At 38.6% G+C, this 26536-nt stretch overlaps 1 protein-coding gene across 2 annotated transcripts in view; it reads right to left on the reverse strand.

Annotated features, from left to right (window-relative positions):
- Positions 1-26536, reverse strand: part of HSPA12A (heat shock protein family A (Hsp70) member 12A) — a 55140-nt gene that overhangs the window by 21094 nt on the left and 7510 nt on the right. For both annotated transcript variants that reach the window (XM_079312679.1, XM_079312680.1), the window contains exons 2-7: positions 21970-22121; positions 20168-20253; positions 18192-18319; positions 12088-12274; positions 11141-11245; positions 9165-9281 (exon numbers count right to left, since the gene is read on the reverse strand). In XM_079312679.1, coding sequence (XP_079168805.1) covers positions 9165-9281; positions 11141-11245; positions 12088-12274; positions 18192-18319; positions 20168-20253; positions 21970-21985 — 639 coding nt within the window. In that variant the 5' untranslated portion in view covers positions 21986-22121. The remainder of the gene's footprint in view (positions 1-9164; positions 9282-11140; positions 11246-12087; positions 12275-18191; positions 18320-20167; positions 20254-21969; positions 22122-26536) is intronic.

The raw sequence follows: 26536 nt of genomic DNA on the forward strand, positions 1-26536 counted from the left end.
ATGATGGGGCTCATTAGGAAACAAAGCTCTGCAGGACAACATCATTCAGCCAAAACAAGAGAAGCTGAGAATTAACATCAACATTTTTCTGTTTTCCAAGATACTTATTATAATTAGCAACAACAGGAAAGGCATGATTACAAGTTAAGCACTGTGCAGACTGCATGAAGAAAGTGTTGTGAGGCTGAATCAAGGCAAGACAAAACAGCGGCTGGAAATTAAGTGCCTTGTGAAACTTCCACTGTTTAAACTAATCAGTTCATTGTGTTAAGGGATTCATGATAACACCATCCACTTAGTGCCTTGGTAAGTGAGCTCCTCTAATCCTCCTCCTTTTTCACTAGCTAGCACTTTCTCCAGTCCTATGGCATCAGGCTGGGATGTCACAAATAAAGGGCTGAGATCTAATTTCAGAGGCAGAGAGTGCCAGGAAGGAAGACAAACAACATGGGAAAAGATTCCCAGCATTTCCCAAAGAGGCACTCAGGGGAAAGCAGGGTTGGCAAGGAGTGGGGCAAGTGGGTACCACAAAGCTGCAGGAAAACACAGTGCATGCACTTCTGCTGGATCTTCAGCCTGGAAAAGCCTTAAAAAAAAAAAAAAAAAGTTTGAAACTCCAATCACATCACATATTCTGATGCTTTGCCCTTAGACTTCAGAGTGATGAAGAGTGCTGCAGCACAGGAAATATCGTGGGTAAATAAAATAGACTGAGGTCAGACAGCCCAGTTAGCTCTGCCCACTTATCTCTTCAAAGACAGATTCTTAAAATTACTCAATAGCCACAAAATAAACAGGATTTACAAAGACTCCTCTTAGTGAGCACAGTAAAGAGGCTGGGTTTGCCAAAGGCATGAGGAAGAGCTGTGGGTGCTTCTCTCTTTTCAAAAATACATGCTCTGCATAGAAGAGCCTAGATGAAAACTGAATATTGACTTTTTATTAAAAATCCAATCAACACAATGTTTGGGTGGTGGTTGATCCTGCGAAGATCTGACACCTACAGTGTCATAGAGGCACTTTTTGCTTTACAGAATCCAAAAGCATTTTGCTTTCCCTTAACATTCAATACACATACATGCATATACCTAACAGATATACATGAATGCATACATTTTCAACCACTATTATTGCTGGTTGAACTAAAATCAGACTTGTGGCACAGGCTGTCCTTCATCCCAGTCTGATCAGGTGTCACTGGTACTTTGCATTTCACAAGTGAGAACATTGTGGATAATTACCACAGCTGCAGAATTCTTTCAGTGTCAGCTTCCCCATCTGTACAGCTCAGGGACAAGACAAAAACACTCATCTCTCTGTGAGAAAACTGCTTGAGAAAGCATAAAGGACATCTCAGGCTATGGGAAAATAGCAGTAACTTCATTTTGCAGACAAGGGGAATAGGGGCACAAACTGGAAGCTAAGAAACCCTGTCATAGTTTTCATTTACTCACTTTGCAAAACATCAATGATAAAATAATATGAAAGGCATAAAAGGATGAAATCTAAAGCAAAAATCAGCCTTTAAACCTTTCTAAGGATTTTGGGTTTATCCTGAGAGAACTCTTTTGGGGCCTCAGACATTTCCCCCTCTGCCAGGAAAAAGTAGATTCTGTTACTATGTATTTATACACTGTTTCTCTGCTTTTAAAATTCCAGGGCGTAGGCTTGGCAGCGCTTTCTGAATTTCCAGGGCTTGCCCATACCAGAAGCCTGTAAAAAGGAACTTAACCCACAGAAAAGTCACATTTTCCCCCCAGTTTTCACCTGGGCTAAACCTACTGCTGTTCCCTCTTCAACAGGGAACTCACAAGGTCCTGTGAAGGGTTTTTGGGTGAAATCCTCTCACCTGCAGCCAGTCAGGATGGATGATAATAATGCACCTCACACTGGCACCTGTACAGCTGGTTTGGTGAACATCACTAGACAACACAGAAATTAATTCCAGTTAATAATTATGCTGCTCCTCCTTTAACAGTTGTGCATGACCATGTATGCTGAAGGTTTAGACTGGCATTTTGCTTACAGTCAAAATTAGTTTTATGGTGGAAGAAACTCTTGCAGGCCATGGAGCAGCTGCCTGCAGCTCTCTGAAGGGCAGGTCCACAGACAGCAGAACACAATTTTTCTCAGTCTTGCAACGAGATACAAGGAGGGACAAAAGCCTCATAATGCAACTTATGGGTCCAAATTGGATACTAAAACCCTTTTTTCACCAAGATGGTGATGCAGCACATGAACAGCTGCTCAGAAAGGCATCTCTGTCCTTGGAGAGGTTTAAAACTTGTCTCAATAAAACCACTGCTGACCCAGTGTTGGCAATAACCCTGCTTCAACTGGAAGGTCAGGCTAGATATCTCCAACCAACACTCCCAATTAATGCTTATGTATGGATTGTAATCAGAACTTTTGTTCAAGTGTCTTGGAAACAAAAGGAAACATTTATCACAGCTAAAAATATATAGAGCACAACAGCCTCAAGCAATCCTGTAATCCTAAACATCAGCCATGAGCCATGTTAAAAAGTGAAGCAGCATATGGAAAGCAATTGGTTCAATGCATCAGGGATGAGTTTAGAATACTAATGCACTAAAAAAAAAAAAAACTATCTGCCTCAGTCCAGTGTCTTGTTCGAGAAGGAAATTCAGTTCCCAATTAATTCATTGGGTGTAAAATGATCTTTAAGCTTATGAGGATACAAATAGCAGACATGGGCCTGAAACCCAACTTTTGCATTCAGCTCTGCCACAAGCTTCCTATGTAACATTTTGTAAATCACCAAGAACAAATTCTGTGAAACAACCCACTAATGAAAAAGCATCAACTTCTCAATACCCAAATCAATACCAAGGTTTTCAGTGGAGCTGTTGCTGGAGTTGAGGAATGAGGGGTGCTCAGGCTCTGAATAATCACCCTGGCTGTCAGTGCATGCACACACCTGATCATGCAACTTAGCAAGTTGCTTTGGGCCAAAGCAGAATCCATTTGCTATTTCACTTCTGCTTATTAACCTGTCAGTAAAGCTATTTCTGTGGTAAGAAATAACATGGAAGACTTCTCCCTCTTAATGGCTGCCTAGAAACTATGGCATTATCTCATTCTGAAAAGCCAGAAAACAAATGAGGCACCTGGAACCATAATGAAGTGTGACTTTTATTTTCAGCACACTTAAAATAATGAATGTGTGGAGCTGCACTGGCTACAGCCAGCACTGCTGCCTTTGTGGGGCCCCTGATTAGATGAACCAGTTTGTTACAGACAGCTAGGCTGTGTGATTGAGATAAATGCCTTTGCTAAGCACAGTTAGACTGCCTCAATTTATTTTTCTGGTGTTGCTATTACAAAGCCAAGAGTACAAATTGCTTTACCTTAGCATAATTCTTTGTATTTTATACATTACTTTTATTATCTATTCTTTTTATTTTCAACCTGAGCTTGGAATTCTTTGGAACTCTAGAGACTGACTCTATTAACAAAATTTATACTTATTGGGTCTTTTGGATTTTGTATTACAATTTCCACTTTTTAATTTAAAAATTTTAGGAAGAAAGGTGAACATAAGGCAGAAAATATCCAAATTATGAGCACTGGCTACCAGTCATGATGCAGCACTTTTGTTTACAATTCATGGAGAAGGTTCTGGACTTTACCTATGCCTATTTGACAAAAAGCTTTTATTAACTGCTCATATGAAAGATAATTTCTTGCTACACACTGGCAAGGTAGAAGTTTTCTGGGTCATCATGAGAGAGAAAAGGATTTCTTGTATTTGTGAGACATGAAAGAATACTAGTAATTGCAGCAGCCCCTACTTAGGACATTAGATCCAGTCTATAACATTTTGGTCTCAGAAGTAATCCCAGCGACAATTTTCCAAGGAGAAGAATCTTGGATAATTTTTTAGGTAAGGAATAACCACAAGAAACTGAAATCACCAACACTTCTGTTTGCACAAATTGCTTGTTTTGTTGTGACTCTGCCATCTTATTCCTCAAAAAGTTTCTCAGGTATTGGGACCACAAACAAATCCAAATTAGCATTACTAAAGTTGAGTCACATATTGCTGAATAATAACAAGTAGAACACATATTTTTTGACAAGCTGAAGATAAATGGGACCACAGTGGCATTTGGTCCATATTTCTCCAGGGTGATGTTGCTGCAGCTCCTTCCCAAGGGACTCCTGTCACAGATCACATTTGGGCAGTAACTGAAAGCTTAGCACCAAGTGGCATTACCAAAATTTTTTTTGCTGCATTATATTATATCCCCCAAGGTACAGGAGAACATTACTTGCAAGTCTGATGAGTAGCGTGCATTAGAAAAATGAAGCCATTAAATTCTCATAAGCTTTTCAATTTTTCATGTTATAATACTCTAGAAATGCTTTTTGTACCTGGGGCAGGCACCAGTTACTACCACAGCAAAGCCTGACCCTTCCTATTTAGGTCTCTTCCTAATGTCCCAGGTTTTCTCCTTCCCTTCATTTAGAAACATCCTTATTGTGGAGCCTTATGGCTCAGGCTGATTTTAGGAAAAAGACACAAGTGGCCCTGACTGAGAAGGATTTGCACTGAGAAAAATACTTGCTTGATAATTTCTGTAAGTTGCATCTTGTTCTGTACCTTGGGCTTTCTGATTTTGTCTTAATATTTTCACTACAGCTCCAATTTCAGCCCATGCATCTTTTTTCTGTAACTGAATATTGGATCTAAGATGTCTTTCAGACCAATCTATTGACCTTTTCTATGAATTTATTACAATCAAACCCATTAGTTTTAGACCTTGTCCACACTGAGTTACATATGTGGATTTCTATCACTTCCTAATGACTGTAGTTTACAGCCTTTCAGGCAATTTTTTATTTCTGGGCTGTTAAGTATCATCTAGCACAGTCTTTCCACCAGGCAGAATGAAGATTCTATGTTTTGGCTATTTCTGTTGCTTTCAGGCAATTTCTAACAACCTGAGAAACGTGTTTCAAAACTTGGTAAGACAGGCACAGATTCACTCCTACAAAGAATGCTATGAAAACCTCTTCTTTTACTTGTTTAGCAAAAGGAAAAACTGCAAATGCTCCAACTTGTGCCACAAAAGTGGACAAACACAAATGTACAGAACTGGATCAGCAGATGCCTCTGCCTTCATGTGAACCTGTTTGAGGAACTCAAATGTGTGAGCAGAGATCAATTAGTACACAATTTCCACTCTGTAATCTTCACCTCTCAGTAAGTTATCATTTCCTAATTAAACACAGCTATAAGATGCAGAATCCTCCCTAAATCACTCAAAAACAATTTAATCCTCATGATTAAAAATATCTTAATATCACAAAAGTGAAATCAGACTCACCAAACCCCCACAAGCTACAAATAATCAGGATGATTGATGCATTAACACATTTCTGCCTCATCTGCCTCACTAAAAAATATTGTTTCAGAAAAATAACCACCTTCCCAATGCTGCTTACACCTTCTTATGCAGTTTATAGAAGCCTGTCACACTGTCCCTACACAAATAAATTTCAGTTGCATGTGTTTTATGTACAGAAGAACAGACTTATGAGGGAATATGAGTAGTTCAGCTTCACAAATTTCAATCTGGTTAAACCTCCCAAGCCATCTTTTAAAAAATCAAGCATATTTCATGTCATGTTTTTATTAGCAAAGAATTTCTTTGTGCTGCCACATTATTCTTTCACCAAGTTTGTTTATTTTTCTCCAAAGGTTTCTCCAGAGTAAAGCAGTATTGATCAATGTAATGTCATTGACCCCAGAACACAATATGTTAAATAATTCTCATTGTGCACATTCCATGACAAAACTGATGTGAAGATAGCAATAAATGCTCAGCATAGGAGCTGGTTAAATAAAGCCTCTGAATTTTAGGCTCACATGCTTTAATCATATAACTTAGACTGCCTCTCTTTTTGTTTATATGAACTTACCATGCAAACAATTTTATTTGCTATTTGTAATTGAAAAATAAATCTACTTCAGAGCTCTAGAATGAGCTCAAGAGCTCATATGAAAAAGAAACCCTCAGTATCTAAGCCTAGACCAACTGACTGATGTTTGAAAGCCCAGGGAGTATTTTGGGCAGAAAATGCACCAGCCTTCCCTTTCCTTCACCCTGCCCTGAGTGCATTTGTTATGTAATGTTTTACTTTCTGATCTTACAGCTTCTGCATTCACATATTCCTGTCCCACTCCCAACTCCTCCTTAACACTTTATTCCTATTGGCACATCCAAGGAATTCCAGCCTGCAGATTCTGCTCTGCACTTCCTGTGCCCAAAGAATGTGAAGCAGAACAATTGGGACACAAGAAACAAGAAAAGCTGATGCTATTTATGATGTCTTATATTTTACTAGTGGGGAGAATGGCAAATATGACTGTAAACCCTAAAAGTAATTCCTAAGGATGTAGACAGCACTGATGCAATGCACACTAATCCCAGCAGATGTGTTTTGGGAAAGGAAACATAAAGCTAAGTGAGTCCTACAGAGTTGACACTCTCTCCAGTTCTGACCAGACCTCAACAAGTGTCTCAGAGCTTTAGAACCATCTCTGGACACATGGGAACTAAGCACGAGGGACAGGAAAAAGCATCTGTGAACTGTTATTCAGGAATAAAGTAATTTTGATTCAGCAAAATATTCTGTAAAGACATGCAACCTGCCAGACTTAGATCCTCAGAAGGCCCCAGAGAGAATAAACAAATACCTGCTTCAAAGAGGCAATAACTCAGCTATAAAACTTGTTCAGGATACAAAAAAGCACAAAAGATGAATACAGATAGGGCAGCAGAGTAACAGCAAGAAGCAATGAGGAGTAGATTTCCTATGTAAGTAGTTAATCACAGTGAAGTTTTTGTAGGCATGAAAAAACCCAGCATCTTCAAAAGGGTTCCAGAAAAGGAAAATGAGTGAGCAATACAGATTTTGATGGTCTGGACATGCAGCTTATGTCTGAGATGACACAGATGGAGTCAAATGAGGGCTGATTCCCTTCCAAATGCAAGGCTACAGAACTCTTTAGAGGCAATACTCTGAAGAGATACAAACCAAGCCAGACTACAGCTGCTGAAGACAAGGAAATGATGTTGGAGTAACCAAGATGCAAAATCACTGACAGCTTGGATGAAAGCTCAGCAGTGTGCAATGACAGGAAAAGCTGTCATGCAGACAGAATTAGCAGGATTTTGATAAGCTGCATGGAAAGAGAGAGGAAGAACTGTGAGCTGAAGGGAACATAGATTACTGATTCAGCAGCTGGAAAGGGACAATGCAGCAGCCCTTGGGCAGATGAGGAGTTCCAGGTTAGCAATGTTTTGTTTGAGGCAAAGCAGAGATGAGGGGACATCAGAGGTGCACTGAGATCATAGGCTGATCAAAAGCTGATGGATGTTGAGCACAGCAGCAGATTTCCAGTACTTCTTACTTTACATTATTAATTCCATTAGCTTTGCCTAGACAAGTACTTAACCATTCCACAAAGGCTGGGCTTTAGACTGTGAACCTGTGACTGAAGCTGTTTTAGTACTTTAGCTCTCTTGGAGCTACCTCATTTGACACAGATTGCTCAGCACATTTCCACAGCTCATTAATATTTTCTGCAAGTTAAGTCTCAGCTCAGACTGGTGGTTGTACTTCAGTGTGTCCCCTGTTACAAGGTTTCTACCACTGTTTTTTCACACTTCTCTCTGCATGATGTCCCTCATTTTCAAGACGCTTCCATCTTCCAATGGCTAAGAAGAAGAGCTGCAACTTCTGACCCATCCATGAGGAACATTTGGATCCAGCAATAGGAATCTGAAAGACTGAATGGCAATTCAGAATTCTGTTTTCTGCACTGGTTTCTTCATCCCCACTGCTTTGAAAAAAATCAGCCATGTGTGAAGTTCACATGAATTATTTCCCTAAACTCGAGTTTTCCTGCAGTGGATCACACACCCTGAGTTTAAAGCCTTGTCAGTCCTTGCTGTTTGTCAAGCTTGCCCATAGAAGTACACAATCACAGACACAACCACAGACACAGACACTAATTAACAACATTCCATTGTGCCACAAATGAGAAATGCCAAGAGATCTACCTGAACCCTGCCCTGCTCCTTACACAGCTCCCACTTCACGAGCACACATGCACACAGACAGCAGGCAGACAACAATATACAGAGATAATGAATGGGTCTCTAGTGTTTCAGATTTACCTACAACCGTGTCCTTCCATCAGAACTTTAAGAGTGTTTTGCTTCTGGCACTAGCATTAGCAATCCCACAATACAGACTGTTAAGAAAAACGTTGCTCAACATTAGAGATAGTTAGAAACAGAGTTAGAAAAAGCTGGGTGTTTCCCAGGAGCACTCTGCAAATTACTCATGAACTAGAAGATATTTTACAAACTGTGCATTGCATAGCTGCTGCCAATGAGTTACGCAAGTCTCTGACCAAAAATGAAAAAAAAAAAAAACCCCAACAAAATCTAAAAATGAATATCCTGATGAAAAGAAGAATGTGTACATCTCATGTGTTAGAGAGACAAACTGAATCTGAAATAAAGGACATGCATATGGAAAGTGCACATATCTGAGGGGCAGAAAGAGTTAAATGCAGATAAACCTCTTACTGGCGAAAATAACATTTAAATTTAATTTTATATCCAGACTATTGGGTTCACAGTCCTTTCATTCCTACTGTGGGAAAATGGGCACTGGAAAAGAAGTCCCACCAAGGAGTCTCTTCTTTCCCTCCTTTTTCCCTTTTTTTTTTTTTTTTTTAACTTTAAAAGTCTGTGATGACCTAAAGAAAGTAACAAAACAAAGCTGTGTCCAGTATTTTAAACTCAACTTTCCCTAGGGTCTCAAAACTACATCTGTTCCATTTGCACTGAATTCAGCAGGAATACACTGTCCATGATGACTAAAATAAGTCTGCAGTGAGGGACACCAATATATTAAAGTAAATAGTAAGAAAAAGGCATTTAAGAGGTGAATACATATAACCTACAGCTACTGCTTTTTAGAGATAACTCCTCTTTCAATGTTTCTAGACTGTATTTATACTTATTTTTAGTTTATACTAAATTGCTCCCAATACATTAAATCATTTAGCTTATAAACTATGGCTTTAAAGGGGCATTTCTACATTTAGCCTGTAATATTACCTTGTAGGCAGCTTGTCTCATAAACTGCTTTGCAGGCTGCTTCCAAATAGCAGGCACTGTAATGACCCATCTTATTTCATTGTTTTCAAAGTCTGAGCCTCCTTGGTCACTGAGCTCCTAAAAAAACCCAAAAAAACAAAAAAGGAAAATAGAGATGAATATAAAATGATGGGTGTCTACAGGAAAACATTATTTTCTTCTGGCTTTGATAACAGTAACCCTCTTTTCAATTTTTTTCCTGTTACATCCATGCTAAAAATCAGAATTACTTCCAACCTGCCAAGAATGCTTTAACTAGGCCAAAAGGTGGGACTAAGGTTGAAGCTTTCTCAAGGAGGCCTATAGAAAAGGCCTATAGAAAATACTGCTCAAAATAAAGTATAAGAGATAGCTTTTGCAAAAGTAGCAACTTACACAATATTACAGCACATTTATGTACATTCTTAGCCATGGTGTGTGATTTGCTGTTAGCTTGAGGAATTTACAATTACATCTTGATTAGTATACAGAAAAATATTTGGAGTATCACTGATGGACATTTATGTTTTACAATCTGGATTTTTCAATGACTTCTCTATACACCACTTACCTTTAAATCAAACTTTTATAATGCAGTTAACAAGGGGAAGTTACAGTTAACCCCTTTAAAAAAATGACTGATTGGTCCTTCAAAACTTTGCTTAAAGGGAACATTCAAGACTAGTTTAGTACTTTTATTGTCCTTTTTTTTCTTCTCTTAAAAAAGAGGAAAGTCTGTACTGCATTTGCAAATTAGGTGATATACTGACATGTTTTGGGCAAGGTTCCAAGTAAAATGTCATTTCCATATGTCCTATCCAAATCTCCATCCAAACAGAGAAAGGTTCAGAAAGGTGGACAACAGGCCTTTAGAATGCATTAAAAAAATGTTTCTGCATGTGCTGAGCCAAGGTGTTGTGTTTGTTTAGCTATGTTGCAGTTCAAAAATCCCTGCTGGAAAAGTGGCACCTTTATACTGCAAGGGCACCACAGACAGACACAGTACAGTCCAAAGTAACAGCTCACTTACATGGCTTGTCTAATTAGTTCCAGGATTCACTCACAAATGCCAGGGATTTAGTTATTAACATCAGGAAAAAGATGTAGCCATGAGCAGGCAGCACAGCAAATATATGGGATTTTATCCAACATTCATATTTGCTAAGAATATCCCCAGTGTGTGCACAGGTCCAAGTCTGTGACTCCACAACCAACCCCAAAAAAGTAGAGAGTTAAAAATGTCTCTGACAAGGTGAGGCATTTGAGTTGTAGTGGCAGGATTGTTTCTCTGCAGCCATGAGGAACAGACTGGGATCTCAGAGAAAATAAATTAAACCCATTCAAAAAAGTAGGTTAGCTTTTAACCACAAGGCTATTTTAAACAACAGTTGCTTGGATGAATACTCTGATTTGACCCAGGAATTTCTCTGCTCACACTGACATTATAGTGGCATGTTGGAAGCCAATGTTTACTTAACTCACAATTGACTGTTTACACGGGATTTAAAATCTCAAAACCTGTTTACTGGGGCCATGTATTCCATTGGAGAGTAAGAAAAACAATCTTGTGATCCAAGAACACTGCAAAAAATGAGCACTGCAACATTTCAAATCAAAAATTGAAAATAATAAGCTTTTAAATTTTCTTGTCAAATCCACCTTTTTTCTTTCCCCCATTATAAATACAGTAGAAAATACCTAAGCCAGTAAAAAGCTATTCAGAACTCTGCATCACAGTGATGCTATTAGTGAATCAAGCTTGACCTGTGCAAGGGGAAATTACTTCAGGCTACTGTGAGCTCTCCAGAGTCCACAGTCTGCCCAGAATTTCTACACCTGCCTTGCTTTGTTTACATCAAATACAACTTAGGTCAAAGCTTGGCAAGCCTAAAAATATTAAGCTCATATTAATCCCAGTTACAAATATAGAAAAATCTTGATAAGGAAGCATAACCCACCTTTAATGCCTGTTCCTTAAAAAATTGCAAAGCATAAGCAAATATCTCAAGTGCTTTTACTTTTTTGCCATTTGCAGCTGTCAGGTCTGTCTCCATGGTAAGATTCTACATGAGAGAAAATAACTGGAAGTTATTAAAAGAAAAAGGCAAACATCAAATTAATTCCCACTGCTTGAGGACAGCAAACTCTTCATTATTCACCTGATTAGGAAAAAGTGACAAAACTATTCTGAAGAGGATTTAACTCATCACTTGAATTTCCTGGAACATGATACTTTGCTGCTTATTTTAGACTTTGTTTTTAAACACTCACCATGCCTACAGATAACTGCAGGCAGAGAAAGAAATATGGACTAAATATTAAACAATTGCAACAGATGCAGCTGTAAGCAACTGCAATAAAGTTGCACATGCAAGATATTTAATCCAAGTTAAGAGTTAAAAGTACAGATTTTTAGTTTCCCACCAACAGATGAAACCAGAAAATACCTCAAAAGAGAAAGTACTGACCAATTCCCAAAGCTCTAGAACGGATTAAAGACAAAAACACAATCAGAAGGAATAATGTCAAATTAACAGCCCAACTGGCACTTGCAGTTCTGGCAATGAATTCTGGGTGAATTTGCTTGGCTGCTCTAGAGCTCAGGGTTCTTATATTCTATTTCTGCTGACCAGAGTTACAGAACAAACCAAACTCATGCACATTCCCCACACAGGACATGAAGATCTAAGCAAAGCAGATGCTGATTTTTTAAGATCTACAAGGAAGGCTGGATACAGTTGCCAAATGCAGTGAAAAACAATATGAATCATAATCCTAACTGAAGAGCTTAATTCACTCAATTTACTCTCTAAATGTAGAGATGCTTCACTTCTAGTTGACAAAAATTCAGTAGTGTTCAGAGAAAAACAACTTGAGCAGCAAACAGAGTTTGGATATTACTTACACCAGTGGTATGCAGCTTCATCTTAAACTTTTCAAAATACAACCAGTGCTTTGACTCAGTGGGATCCAAGTCATGGTAGAAGTCTCTTGCAGCATAGCCAAAGCTATGGAACTTTCTCTCTGGGGTTAGGAGGATAGTGGTTGGGGTCTTCTGATTGGAAACACCTGGATCTCCACCTTCCCATCGTCTGGCCAAAAAGGGAAAAGCTCCAGTAAGTGATGCTCAAGGTTAGAGTAGCAGGAAAAACAAGTGTATCATGAGAAAAAGCCACGTGGTGGCAAATTGCACAAATTGCTTTTCCCTCCAAAGAAAGTAATTTCAAACCTTATAATACCAAAATCAAGTGCTTTTATTCTCACCTAAGAAAAAAGGAGTGCAGTTTTCATTTCAGGTAATTCAACACATTTTTGGGGTTAGTATATAATTCTTAAGGATATATCACACTCAGGTAAGAACACAGGCTCCCTGAGGTAAGCTGGACACAATTAAGGAAACAGTTTTGTACTTAAAATTTCAACCTAAGCCAACACATGTAATAAATATTGTAGAGAAAAAAAAAAATCAGTAATTATCCAAGAACACTACTAATAAAAATCCAAATATGGCCTTTCAAACTTCATCAATGGTTACTGACAAGGAATATTTTTCCTATTTTGAATTAGAGACCTGCTTAAGTCATCTACCATCACCGTGGGGAGGTTGATTAAATCCCATTTTCTGTCCCAGAATACTCTGGAACAAGACAAGCCAGTTTAACCAACATCTGATCATGTGCTTCATTTCCTAGACACCTGAAACTCTGAAGGCATCCATGCCTGCAGATGCTGAGCTCTCTGCACTGCACTTTCTGCTCACATGAGTTTGATGGATTTCATGTTTCAAATGCCCAAAATGCTGTACAAGTTTTATACTGTCAAAAATGAAGCAAACTTCCCAAGCCTCCAAAGATCTTAAAGGCACCAAAATATTTCTGCACTGGAGAATAAAACTATCCTATCTTATCAAGATTGTGAAGGTATCTTTGGGGAATATCCATGAAAGTATTAAGGCAAAAGTAATCCAGAGCTGCTTTCACAGAACGGATAAGGAAATAAATAAGGAAATAAATAAGAACATTGAATATGGGAACACCCAGCAGCAGGAACTGAAAGGGGGCATGGCAGGACAAAAAGGTCAGACAGTGGAAAGTTGTAGAAACAGCTGTGAGCATTTCTGTCCCCTTATTTCTCCTTCACAAAAAAAAAAAAGGCAGAATGGAGGAAACTCACATTACTGTTCCTTCCCCCACCGTATACAAGTACTTTCTGTATGAGAAACAAACATTTACCAGAAAACATTTTCTTAAAAAGGCATCAGTGGAAAATCTGTTTATGCTCTCAGACATAATCATAACACAGCTCAACCAGGAGCCAAGTTAAGATCACACAGCAACTGCATTCATTATTAAACTACACGTCGATTGCTTTTTCTAAAGATAGCAAAAGGCACTTTCAGAACGTTCTCCTGCCAAAGCACTCATTCTGAAGCATAAAAACGTCTGCCTTGCTCTGTCGTAGCTGTTTATGTGACATAGGAAGAGTATGCAGAAAAAATAACTTCCATTTCACTCTCAGAAACAGTTGAATCCATTGAAAATTAACTGACCTCCAGACCAAGGCAGAAAACTGACATGGAAAACTGAAATCTAAGGGGTTGGTCTTGGCAAAGTACCAAGGAATGGGATCTTCTGAAGAACTGCAACCCCTTCAGATTGAATGGATCAAACAGAGCAAAATCTCTGTTTTGCACAAGCAGCAGAGAATAACATATCTGAACTTCCTTCAGTGCAGAGGACAATTCCATAGCCCTGAAAGCAGAAACAGCAAGATGAGGAGTGGAATGATTTCCACATTCATCCACTTGAAAAAGTTTCCTAAATCTGCCTAGTTGTGCTGCTCAGCCCCTGAGCTATGATCAGCCAGCAAGGGCTCTGCTCCAGGTCATTTCTAACCTGCTGCTAGAAATGCACTTGGTCAACTCCAAGATCTTTGAGTAGGTGTTACAGCAAACATATGGTTCCAATGTGAAGAAGCTGGGATCTCACAGCTCATGAGCAGAAAACACTGCTATTCCACCAGATTGTAAAATCCCACTCACCCTCTGCAAGCAGAGAGGAGACAGACTGATATGGTTTTTGCCTGGAATCATTAATGATTCATTCTGAGTCACTGGTGGGAAATGCCATAAATAGGCTGTGGCTAATAACAATGCTTCTTTGTTTTTCATTATGGACAGGCACATTTTCTCTTTCCGGAACAAGCAAGCTTAAGGTGCAGTTTAAATGAAGACAAATTTATGTTCACTGCCGTGGGATGAAATTTTCAAAGCCACCTGGAGAATTGGATGGTTGCTTCCTGATGAGTTTCTGATGGAAACTGGATACAGTAATTACTCAGCATGTTCTAAAGCCCCCAGCTTGTATTACTGTTCAGTCACAGAAAGGACAGTAAGGAAAGAGAAGGGGAAGCATGACTCCACCATTTGCAAACAGAGATTTAAAAATACTCCTGTGTGATGTTTTTTCTAGAGAGAAGCAGATGCAAAAGCACAGGAATTTTAACTCCTGGCTGCAACACTCTTGCCAGGTGGGGCCCTGGCCTCACTCCAGTTAGGGGAGGATTTTAGTCAGTAGGACTAGGGCTGCAACACTTTTGTTTGCAGTTTCCTTTCATGGTACCAATACAGGCAAAATAATGGTAATCATTAGGAAAGAAAAAAAGAAAAAGGAAATGCCTATCAAGAGCATAGACCTAAACAAGCCAGAATTACTCTAAATCCATGTGGGGGAATATTTTTGCAGTGCAGAATCACAGTTTAAAAAACTTTACAACAGAACCAAGGTAGATTTCTTTCCATGAGTTCCTAGGCTGATATAAAGTGGAGCATCTGAACAGAATTATAAACAACATAGACCTGTTTATAGCCACAGAGCATCTAACTGTATACTAGAAGTGGAAACAAAGACAAGAGAGTCAGTGAGGAAGGAAGCACAAGGTTATAGGAAGGTTAGAGAAATGCCCTTACTTGCACTTCAATCTGGCTAAAACAGACCAAAGAGTGACTTGTGCAGAGTGATGAGAATTTGATCCAGAGCTGCAGCACCACAGTCAAGGAAATGAAACACTGGGATCATCAAAATGCAGCTGAACACCACCAGAAGTGTGTGTATGCAGAAAAAAGTGTGTCTCTCCCAAAAATTACAGTCAAACAGGGAAGAGAGGGAAAGGAGTAAAACCTAAAGGTTGAAGTTGCACTGGAAAGAGATCATTATTCTCCCTCCTTCCAAAGACAGACTGCAATTTGTTTCACAGCCACATGCATTTTTTAATTTATTCTTCTCCATTTGTGAAATACTCCCATTCAGTTGGATGCTATCTAGTCATAGCCAATACATCTGTAACTTCATGTAAGCGCATACAACTCAAGAGGAGCTTTTCATAGCTGTGTAATATTTCATGTATTTCCTCCCAGTGAGATGTTATTAACCTGTTGTACAGCAGCAAATGTCCCATGTGGCTCTGGCAGTGTGCTGCTCAGTGAAGTGCTGAGCTCATGGCCAGGCAGCTCAGATGCCTTTAGCCCAGTCTCAAGTTATGCTGCAAGCAGCACTCAGTGTAACACATTCACTCTGCAAAAGGAATCTGAGCCACAGCTACCTGTAACAGAACTGGGGGCAACTATCAAGAGCTGTCAGTATTACCTAAAACTGATAAAACAGTAACCAATGTTTTGCAATCAAAGTGAAGTCATTCACTGAACATTTACAAACCCACACCCAACTCCAAACATGCTGAGTGAGGCCACTCATACATTTAGAGATAAATATATGCTTAAAGAACTTTGTTCAGTCACAGTCAATGCTTATAAGCTTTTTTTTTTTTTTTTTTTTTTTTTTTTAATAGCACTGGGCATCACAGCAAATAAACAAATAAACACACAGTCAAAACCATGACTTTGTTTGCCTCCTAATTACACAGCAAGAATCATGGCACTGCTGGCACTACACTCCAACTGGTGCTGAACCCTGTGTGCTCACTCTTCTCCAAAGCAGGACCTTCTAAATAAACCCATCTTACCCTTTTAGAGAAAAGCAGCTTTGTTAAAAGGCAGTCAGAAATCTAAGTATCTGGAAAGGATCAACACTAAGGAGGGAAAGTGGAAAAAATGTTAGGAAGTAGAGAGGACCATGCATCACTGGTGTGCTTTATTTTAATGTAAACATTCTCGAGTGCCGGGGGGAAGTTACATTTACTCTGCTGAAATATTTGTAAGTTATCCTACATGTAAGCCTCATTATATACAGAGTTTGAGCCCCTTAATACCTTCTGAACTACTGAATTCTTAGCTTAATAAATATTCTTTTGAATTGAATTGAAAATTCTTTTAATTGAATTTCATTATTTCATGAGTATTTATATATAAATATATATTAAAATATGACATATATTATTTGATAAGTAAGTTTCAATTATACCTTGCCAAAATCCTTCCCAGATAGAAATATCTATTTTTAAAAAATTAAAATAATTCTTGGTATTAAAATATTTTACATTGCTTAAAACACCTGTAGGAAATATGAATACACCCCTCCAAAAAAAAAAAAAGTTCCTCCCCTCTGGTTGGAAACACACAAAGTAATTAAATAAATTTCTTTCAACACTAGTGTCTCACATCACAGCTACATAGCTCTGAAATCACAGTCATGCTGCCATTATTGCATAAGGAAGAAAATGTCATGTTTTGAACCACAAGTAGCACAATGTCAACTGAGATTTGGAATATACTCTCAGCACCCAGATTTCAGTGTCCCAGTGACTGACAGCAGGAAGCCTGGTAAGGAGAAGGGATTTTTCCAGGGAAGGAGAATCTAATCTGTAATGTGAATCCAGCTGCAAAACCAGGTCCTAAGGTAAAACTCAAGTCCAAGGCACTTGAAGGACTTCCCCAGAAACAGCAGTGATTCCACACAGTAAAATCTCCAGCACTTATAGGAACAACACTGAGTTGTTCTAAACACTAAACAAGCTTAAAGGCTTGCTCAGATACAGCTTCAGAGATGTTTCCCTCATTCCATCCAACTTGTTTGAGAACTTTAATTAATTACTTGCTGCCAAAAGAGAGTAAGAGTAGATAAATGTGGGGTCCAACTCAAAGATGGACCCTAAGAGCTGAGACAGCAACACAGGGTGTGTCCTTTGACTTCAGCCTTGTGCACCTTCCTGTGCTGGTCAGAGAACAAGAGATGGCTGAAATGCAGAAAAGACCTGGAAAGCATTATTGTCCATCCTGCAAATGGCAGATATCTTTGCAACTGGATGGCAGAATACCATTTCTAAATTTACTTTCCTTTGGACAGTATTTTAAATCTACATTTAAAGCTACATTAGTTTGCAGCAATACCAACTATGCAGACTGACTGCACAATCAATAGTGTCTGCTGGGATGTAGGGAGCTGCATTCAGCTACCACCTCTGCTTGGAAAAAATGCAGTATATCACACTGGACTGCAGCAAATCAGGCTTTTAGACCTTTTCTTCTCAGAAGTACTTACTTCTGCAACAGCAACATTGTTTAGAGGAACATGTATGGCTGAGCTTTCCACGTATACTTTATGTCTAAAATAATCTTTGTCTTGCTCTCATTACAATATAGCCATTTTAAATATAATTTAATAAGAATTTAATATGTTTTAAGTTATAAATAACTTCTTCAAAAAGATTGTAAAAAATTATAACAATGGTTTGTAGGGCAAACATTTTTCAGGTCTGAGATAAGGGCATGCTGACTTAACCCTTCTCCCTGAACAATTCTGAATATTCAGATTCCTCCTTTTACTCTGTCATCCTGTAAACTCAGCAAAATAAGAGAGGGGATGTGCTCCCATTGACTACTAAAGCAAACCAGAATACAATAAGATGCAACAAAAAGTCATAACCACGAGAAATCTGCACACTGTGGTAATGCCAGACAAATCCAGAGAGTTCAGGCTCCTGCAGAAATTATCTATGGCTACTGCAGGCAAGCCATGCTATCAGAGTCACAAACTACTGCATTGCAGCCCTTACCTCATTACATGAATACATTCTGGCTCCTTGGTGAAGCTGTAGGCGTAGCCACTGGATGTTGTGCCAAAATCAATAGCCACAACAACAAGAAATAACTGTTCTACAGCATCGTCTGCATCAGAGTCCTTCTGTTAAACAGCAGAAGCAAAATAGACACAGGGTCACTGGTCAGAAGCATTGCAACCTGTCAGAAGTTCTGCTCTGCAAGACCTGAATATCTCTGCAGAGAAAATGAGGATTTCTCTTAATTTGCCTTTGTGACCAAAGTTGATACCAGAAAACTGCACATTCCAATGGAACTGGAAATTCAAGACATGACTCAACATATATGCTAGAGTCTTTTATACATCATTTTCTAATCATAATATTTTTTTTACTACTTCTTTTCCTGTATTATTAAAACTTGTGGGTTTGGGGCTGTTTCTTGTTGGGTTTTTTTTTCTTAAACTGATCAACTGAAAAATATATCCATCAATGTGATATGTTTGGGACTTGGTGGTTTTAGGAGTTAACTACATGATAAGTATGAACATGAAATACTATTATAATTCAAAAATAATGGAGACAAACTCACCCAAAATACAGAAATAAGCTTTATATCCCATGTTATAAAGAAGAATTTATATAACACCTCTTTAGCCAGCACTAAATGCTGCATTAGTCCTGCCTGTACTGGAATGTGGGAAGTTGTACAGCTGCCCATCAAATTACAAATTTTAATCCTTCTCCCTGCCTTTCACCTGCAATCTCTGAAAAGCACAGTCAAGGGCAGTATGCTCCAGACCCTTCACCAGCCTTGCTGCCCTAAATCCACTAGGGCTGCTCAGCCTGTACCCTCAGAAACACCTTGATGCAATTGTTGTTATCTTTCACAGAGGAGCTGCACATGGTCTCACTCTGTGGGCAGTGCTCCACCACAGCCCTCCCAGATCTCTGTTAATTCCACACCTCCCACTTCCACCTTCCACATTTCTACTGTATCCCTACATATTCCAAGATCACTCCACATACCTGCTACTTGAAATGAAAAAAAAACACAACCAACAAGTTTTGGTCTCCAATCATAAAAGACTTGTTTGGATTCTCCTAATAAAGTTTTTCAGCTAGGACAATGTCTTCCTCAAAGAGTTTAAGGAGCAAATCTAACTGAAATATGATGTAATTCATCAGTATGACAGAAGTAAAAGAGGAATTTCAAGAGCATATAGAGAAAGAAGGGAATAAGAACCAAAAACTAAGAGAGTACTGGAAATCCTGGAGATGGGTTTTTGCACAATTCTAAACTAGAACCAGAAAGCTAAGGCAGAAGGCTGACAAGAATAAAAATGTGTTCTGAAAATAATCCCTTGCAAAAACATGAAATACACTGTGCATGTACTGTTACAAACCACATAGGTGATCTTAAAAATGGGTGGGAGTTAGTTTTAATAGGAGTTTATCAACAAAATTACCCTAATGTACAAGAAATGAAAACAGACTACCTATGGGACATGCTCTTGGTTCTAAAAGCTTACAGAAATGGCTGTTTTCCTTAAGAAATAAAATCAGCTAGTTCTATTTTGAGCTTCTACCTCTCTCTCAGAGCAGATTCTTTTCTCTGAGAAGTTGGGTTTTACTGCTGAGCACCCTATATATCCTGAAAGGAAGAAGACTTTTCAGGGGTTGCCTAAACAAATCAATGATAAAGACAGGGACAGACCTTGGGAACCTTGAGGATCAAGAAGCCCCTTGAGTTTGATATAAAAATAGGCAGGAGCAAGTCTATGAGTTTAGCAAATGAAAAAAATCAAAATCTCGAGACCAAGGAAAGGAATCAGAACTCTGTCAACAATTCCAGTGTACCAAAATCTCACTTAATACTATGGATAAAGGGGATCAGTATGGAGGAAATGGCAGCTCTGAAGAAATGATGTCCCACTGAAGAGGCAGCAGGAGGCAATGGAAGCATGCAGGGATGTTGAGAGTACATTTCTTACCGCAATGTGGGATGGAGACAGGGGAGTTATTCCAGGGTCTCCCAAACTTTTGGCTGGTGATGAGTAAGCAGATGTGGAAACTGCATCTAAAAGGAAACAAACACCCATCAGTGTCAGCAAGCAGAATGAGTAAATACAACAGTTACTTTGCAAACTGCTAAACTGTTTTCCAATTGTAAAGAATCTGCTAAAACTCAAAGCAAATTCCACAGCTGCCATCCAAAACACGTTTTGCCTTTAAAGACACAACTGCTGTTTTGGTTTTAAAATGTTTGTCTGACCTTCATGATTATTACCACTCTTTTATTACATTGTCATGTACAATCTTAAAAGTCTTCCTAAATATATTCTTAGTTGTTACAAGCAACACTGCCTAGGATTTAAATGCATGAATGCAGAAGCTAAACACAAGCTGTGAGATCCAAAAAGACAGACCCATTTACAAGAAAAAGAGTTGAGAGCAATTGGAGAAAGCAGGAAGAGTAAGTTGCAATTTGTTCATCCTGAGCCTTTATTCTGAAACTTTCCCAATACTGTCTCTGTTTTTATCCTTCACTACACTCTGCACTGGAACATCTTGCAGCTGTTAATACTACTGCAGGACAGAATCCAGCTGGGAAAAAGGAAAGCATTATTAACAAGTCATCAAAGAAATATTTCTACCCAGCATACAATACTAAAACTTCATTTAAAGGCACAGACCAAATGAGTGACAAATACTGTAATGCACTATTTTTATTTTTCATTCTTTTGTTTATATGGTTGATGATAGAAAAGGAAATGGTTTAAAACAATTAAGCACTGATGGTTTAGATGGATTGATACATTATCTGTACTCTTATGAAGAATGCAAGTTTATCAAAATAGAATGTAGAAAAGGTACCACACACCCTGTCATGCTCATAACTCTCTCCTCCAAAATTTAAGCCCTGAGCACTTAACTGAATTCTCTTCCACAGAATGCAAGTTATAATTAGATGTAAAGCAGAATGATGTAATAGGTCTCTGAAAATTAATATTAATAATTTAATAATAAGTAATGCATGTCAGTGTATTTTTATCACTTAGTTGGCTGCATCACACATTTATTCATAGCATGTAATTCCTAGACATGGCTGACAATTCAGAGCATCACTCCAAGATGACATTGGAGCTGCTCTCCAAGACCTCAGAATTACATAGAGAAGGATTGTGATCAAATATGTGTTGTTTCCCAGGGAAGATCCAAAAACCCTGCAGTGGGCAAACATGAGATAATTCACAGGGAAAAAAAAAAATCTTCCCCAAATCTTAATATTGTTCTTGTAACTTAATTTATTTCTTGAAGTTATAATATGTATGTTCAGCTTGATTTTCAGTAGCATTTTCAGAAGCACAGTATTTGCATTTTCTACATAAATTCTCCAGGAATATATTAAATTACTCCTCTTGCAGTGAAGTACAAAAAGTCACAGGTCAAATGCGACAAGCACAGAATCTGTTGGGTTCATTAAGATATCTTTGGAACAGATGCTGTTACCAGCCTCCTTTGTACAATTTTTGCCTCTTTATTTTTGCACCAGCAACATGGCATTTTGGAACTGAAGAACAGCATTTCAACACAGAAAAAGAAAGAAAATTACTAAATTCCTTGCATCTTGCTGTCATTCCTGGCTGGACTTCCTGAGCAGACCAGGACACTGCAACACTGACTTTGGAAACCAGCACTTTAGCCACAGTTAGATGCTGATTTGAAGCACAAAATGTAGACATCAAAGCACATGTTTTCTGTGTTTCACTCTGCCACCAATTGTTCTGGTTACCTGTTTCGGCACTCATGTTTCAGAGATGTGCTGGAGCAGGTCCAGAGGAGATCAGAGATGATCAGAGGGCTGGAGCAGCTCTGCTCTGGAGACAGGCTGGGAGAGAAGGCTCCAGGGACAGCTCAGAGCACCTTCCAGGACCTACAGGGGGCCTACAAAAGAGAGAGAAGGGCATTTTACAGGGGCATGTAATGGCAGCACAAAGGGTAAGGGCTGTAAAATGAAAAAGGGCAGATTTCCATTAGACATCAGGATGAAATTCTGCACTGTGACAGGGGAGATGCACTGGCACAGGCTGCCCCATCCCTGCAGGTGCTCAAAGTCAGGCTGGATGGGGCTTGGAGCAGCCTGGGATTGTGAAAGGTTTCCCTGCCTATGGCAGGGGGCTGAAACAAGATGATCTTTAAGGTCCTTTTTAACCCCCCAATCTATTCTGTGTTTCTAAGATACATTTTCCAACCTGTCTTCAGCTATTAGACTTGAAAAGTTATTTATATCTCTGTGTGCAACTCAGAAAATTCTGTGTGACAGGACACACATTTTTGTATCTCAGAGAGCAGTGAATAATTATCCAGAGCAACACTGACATGCATCCAATTAAACCACTAACTTGGGTGGTGTCCTACCAAGAACTGATTCAAGTTAATTAATAAATAAGACCCTTCCAAACCCATGACCATCCTGCACTGCATCCATGGCTCCTCCTGCAAACACCTGGCTAAAGAAAATAATTCTACAATGCATCCTGGATCTTGTGCCAAAACTTCTCAACAGGGAGTGAAATGACTGTTAAAAGCAAATGAAATTAGGATATTTGTAACATGATACTATCTATCCCATCTGAAGGTGTTAAAATGTATTTGTCCATGTGGGAGCTTTCATATTTTGTTGAGTTAGTGTTTCTGTGGTGAAAAAAAAGTGCATGTGTAACAATTTTTACAGCTGTGTTCTGAAGAGCAGTAAATGCATGGATATCCCAGGATTTTTGAAAATCCCTTATCTCTAAAGCACTGTGATTGGTTCATCTGACAGAAACAAAAGCATCTGTTCCAAGCCAGAGAATGGAAAAGGGTTGCAAGGAACCTGATTTGCAATCACAAAACTGAAAAATGATGCCCAGACTGACCTGGATAGGATCAGGATATGTGGAACAGTTCTTAAAAGCAGAATGACTTAGAATGACTTATTATGGTTTCTGCAACAAAAAGCCATAATCAAGTAATGTTCTACATAGCTCAAGTTCCAGCTTTATCTCTGTGTTTACTAAGGATCTTTATCTCTGTCAAACTACATGCTATGACAAAAACACAGGTAAACATGTGCATTAAATAAACATTTAAATTCTTGCCAATTTACACACCAAATTAAATGGAGGAACCTGAATTAGAATACAAATTAAATAAGTCTTCAAACATAACAGGATTTAAAATAATCTTTTTCCAAATATGATGCAAACTTCTTGAATAAAAATTCTTATGTTTACTTCTGATATGAATATTAACCTGGAATATGGCTTGGGTAATTTCAATTATAGACTAAATTTGAACACATTAGGATTTCTGGCTTTAGTCCTAACCTAAGCAATTGCCAAAGAACACCTTGTGTACTTTTAAGATGATTAGAAGCTGAAGGGAAGGCTCCCATTTTCAGACTTTGGAGTTTTTTCAAACAATTCAAAGGACCCTGATTTGCAGATTCCCAAACAATTACAGAATTGGTGAAACTATGAGATCAGAAGATATCATATTAATAATGAAATCATGTCCATTATCACATTAGCTCCAATTGCTGGTTTAGCAGATTTAATTTAAATTATTCTTTCTTTTCATCTGAACAGATGCAAGAGTTTCTTTTCTGTGGTTTCCTGCAATGCCTAATCTGTTTAGTTCTTTCCATTCTTCAGTAAATGATCAGCAACATTGTAGATTTTGACAAAATGCAATGAAGGATTAACCTTTAAGTGTCAAAGAATGCAGACTAAAAGCAAAGTCCAGAACACGTATAAAAACTTTGCTGATGCAGTGTGGATATTTCAGTGATTGTGTGTTCAGCTGAATCTGATTTTCTGACAGATCTGGAGAGCACGACCAAGCTCATTATTTAATTAGAAAGATCAGTTAATGGCAGCTGGAAAGCCATCAGTCTGTTCTAAATACTTGAGAGTCCCTATCCAGGACTGGATAAATGAACTTTAGGGAACTATACAAAAGGCAGACATTGACCAATACAGTCCCAGATAATCAGTTTCAAGTCACCCTTTAAAGAAGGGTGACTGAAGGACCTCCTAGTCACAAGCCACTCAGGTGGTACTCAAACAAAAAAATTCAGCAGCCACGTGAAATATTCTCTTTTCTATTAAATATTTCATCTGTATATAATTCAGCTACATAAGGCATCAGTAAAATTTTCTGCTTCACGTATTATGGAACTTGTTCATTTCCCCAGATGCCAGAACAGTGGATTCTGTCTAACAGAAGGTTCCCTGCAACCCAAATCCATAAACAATGGATATACTAAAGTGGGTTTTCTCCAGTTGGAGCTTATCAGCACAAGTAAATCAGGGAGTGGGACTCTGCAGCATAATGCCCAGAAATGTTGTCACACCAGAGAAGGAGGGACATCTCTGAACATGCCTCATATCACCAGTTTTGTGTATGGAAAAGAAACCCTTTTTAAGGAAAAAGAATAAGGATTCAAGCCCCAAGTCTGCCATCAGAAACCATTTCAGGCACACTCTGCACTGCTTTAGAGTGATGGCCACAAAAGCAAAGGCTTCACCAGAGAAATTGCACTTTCCAAACCTTCCCAGACCTCATTCCCATGTGACTGAATCTCTCTCCTACAGCTGTTCCACAAATCAAAGAAAAAGCAAAGGAGCAGCACTGTGTTATCATCTCTGTAAGAACATGCCTAAACACCAGTGAGTATGTTACATCCCAATCAACACAAGTTAATTTCTATTTCTATCTGACAGAGTGCCACAAACCCAACACAAACTCTTCCCACAATTTTCTGAATCAAGAACAGGATCAACACCCTTTCCCATTTCAGATCATAGTTCCAATATTTTAATAAATGCCTTCACAATACAGACACCAGTGGGTCCCAGCACAGCCTCTTCCAGGCTCTCCCAAACTCCCAGCTCAGAATGGCTGCAGGACACCACCCTGGCTCAAAAGGAAAGCTGCAGTAACTCTTCTTGATTTGTGTAATGCACATCCACTGTTCCAAATGCCAAATCATCTGAGTGCTCAGCAATTTGTAGGCTGATGAACCAGGTGCACAGGGGAAGTTGGAATGCATTAGACCTACTAAAAATGTCACTATTGCAGCTGATCTTTGTGGCTCCAATAAATCCATGTTAACTGAATTCACCATGAACACACGGAACATTTCACAAATCAAACCCTTGCACGTATTTCTGGCCATTTTTCTGAATTTCCTGCCATCCAGCATATGGTAAAAGTGACTGCTGCTATGTGTATATACACTGCTCTGCTCTCAGTCAGGCTGCTGGTAATACCAAAATCTTAGCCAAATTCTTTATCTCCCATTCAGGCACTGGATTTAAAATTTAGGAAAAAAGAAGGGGGGAAAAAAAGGATGTATTGAACCAAACGTGAATATAGAGTAGCCATCAGGCAACAAAAGAATGGAATAAACCCATTATTTTTCATTCAAAAGATTATAACCTTTAGAGCATCAAAATAACTTTGACACAAGCAAACCTTCCTAATGATGTTAGCACAAGAAAATAAGGGTTTACCATACTGCTATTAGCTGGCAATGAAGAAAACCTTATTCAGCTTTTCCTGTTGCTGAGATTTTCCTTTGCATTAAGCACAAAATGCCAGAGCTTCCAAATGTAACGTGACAACCTAGAGCATTTTACTGTAAATACAAAGATGGCCTTTTAAAACAATTACAGAACAATAAAAAAAAGAGACGGAGGGAAGGAAATTAAAAAAAAATCTTAAAACATTCTTATGCATAATAAAAAGATCCCATATTTCATATCAGAAGAACCTTCTGTTTCTTCTGAAACCAATGGCACCACTGTTATGACCATCAGTGGAATTAGAGTTCTTTGTTTTAAAATGCCAGTAGGCATCCAGCTGGTTTGCTGAAGACTGCAATACTCTTCTCTCCCATGAATACAGCCATAGCTAATCTCTGATACAAATCCAAGTTTCCTGATACTCTTTCATAATATCTGGTCCCCTGAAGAACTGGAGTTCATTGCACTGATACCAATTAGAGCACAAGGATTTCCTAAGGGAAAAAAAAAAAAAATTCCCAATACTTTGCATAGAATTCTAAAAATAAAACATGTTTGTCATCACAACTTTGACCTTTTCCATCCATTGCTTTTATATTGTATCCCATCACGATTATGCTTTGACTGGAGGGATTACATTTTTACTACACTATGAATGCTTTCTAAGGTAATTTTAAGATTTTACCATTATTGTTAAGACTATCAAAAGCCAACTCTAGTTTCATCCCATCACTCACTCTGTGGACAATACTCATTTTCCTGAGCCTCAGCAGCAAAGGGAGACCAAAA

This window comes from Erithacus rubecula (genome assembly GCF_903797595.1).
Source record: "Erithacus rubecula genome assembly, chromosome: 9".
In the NCBI taxonomy this organism is placed as follows: Eukaryota; Metazoa; Chordata; class Aves; order Passeriformes; family Muscicapidae; genus Erithacus; species Erithacus rubecula.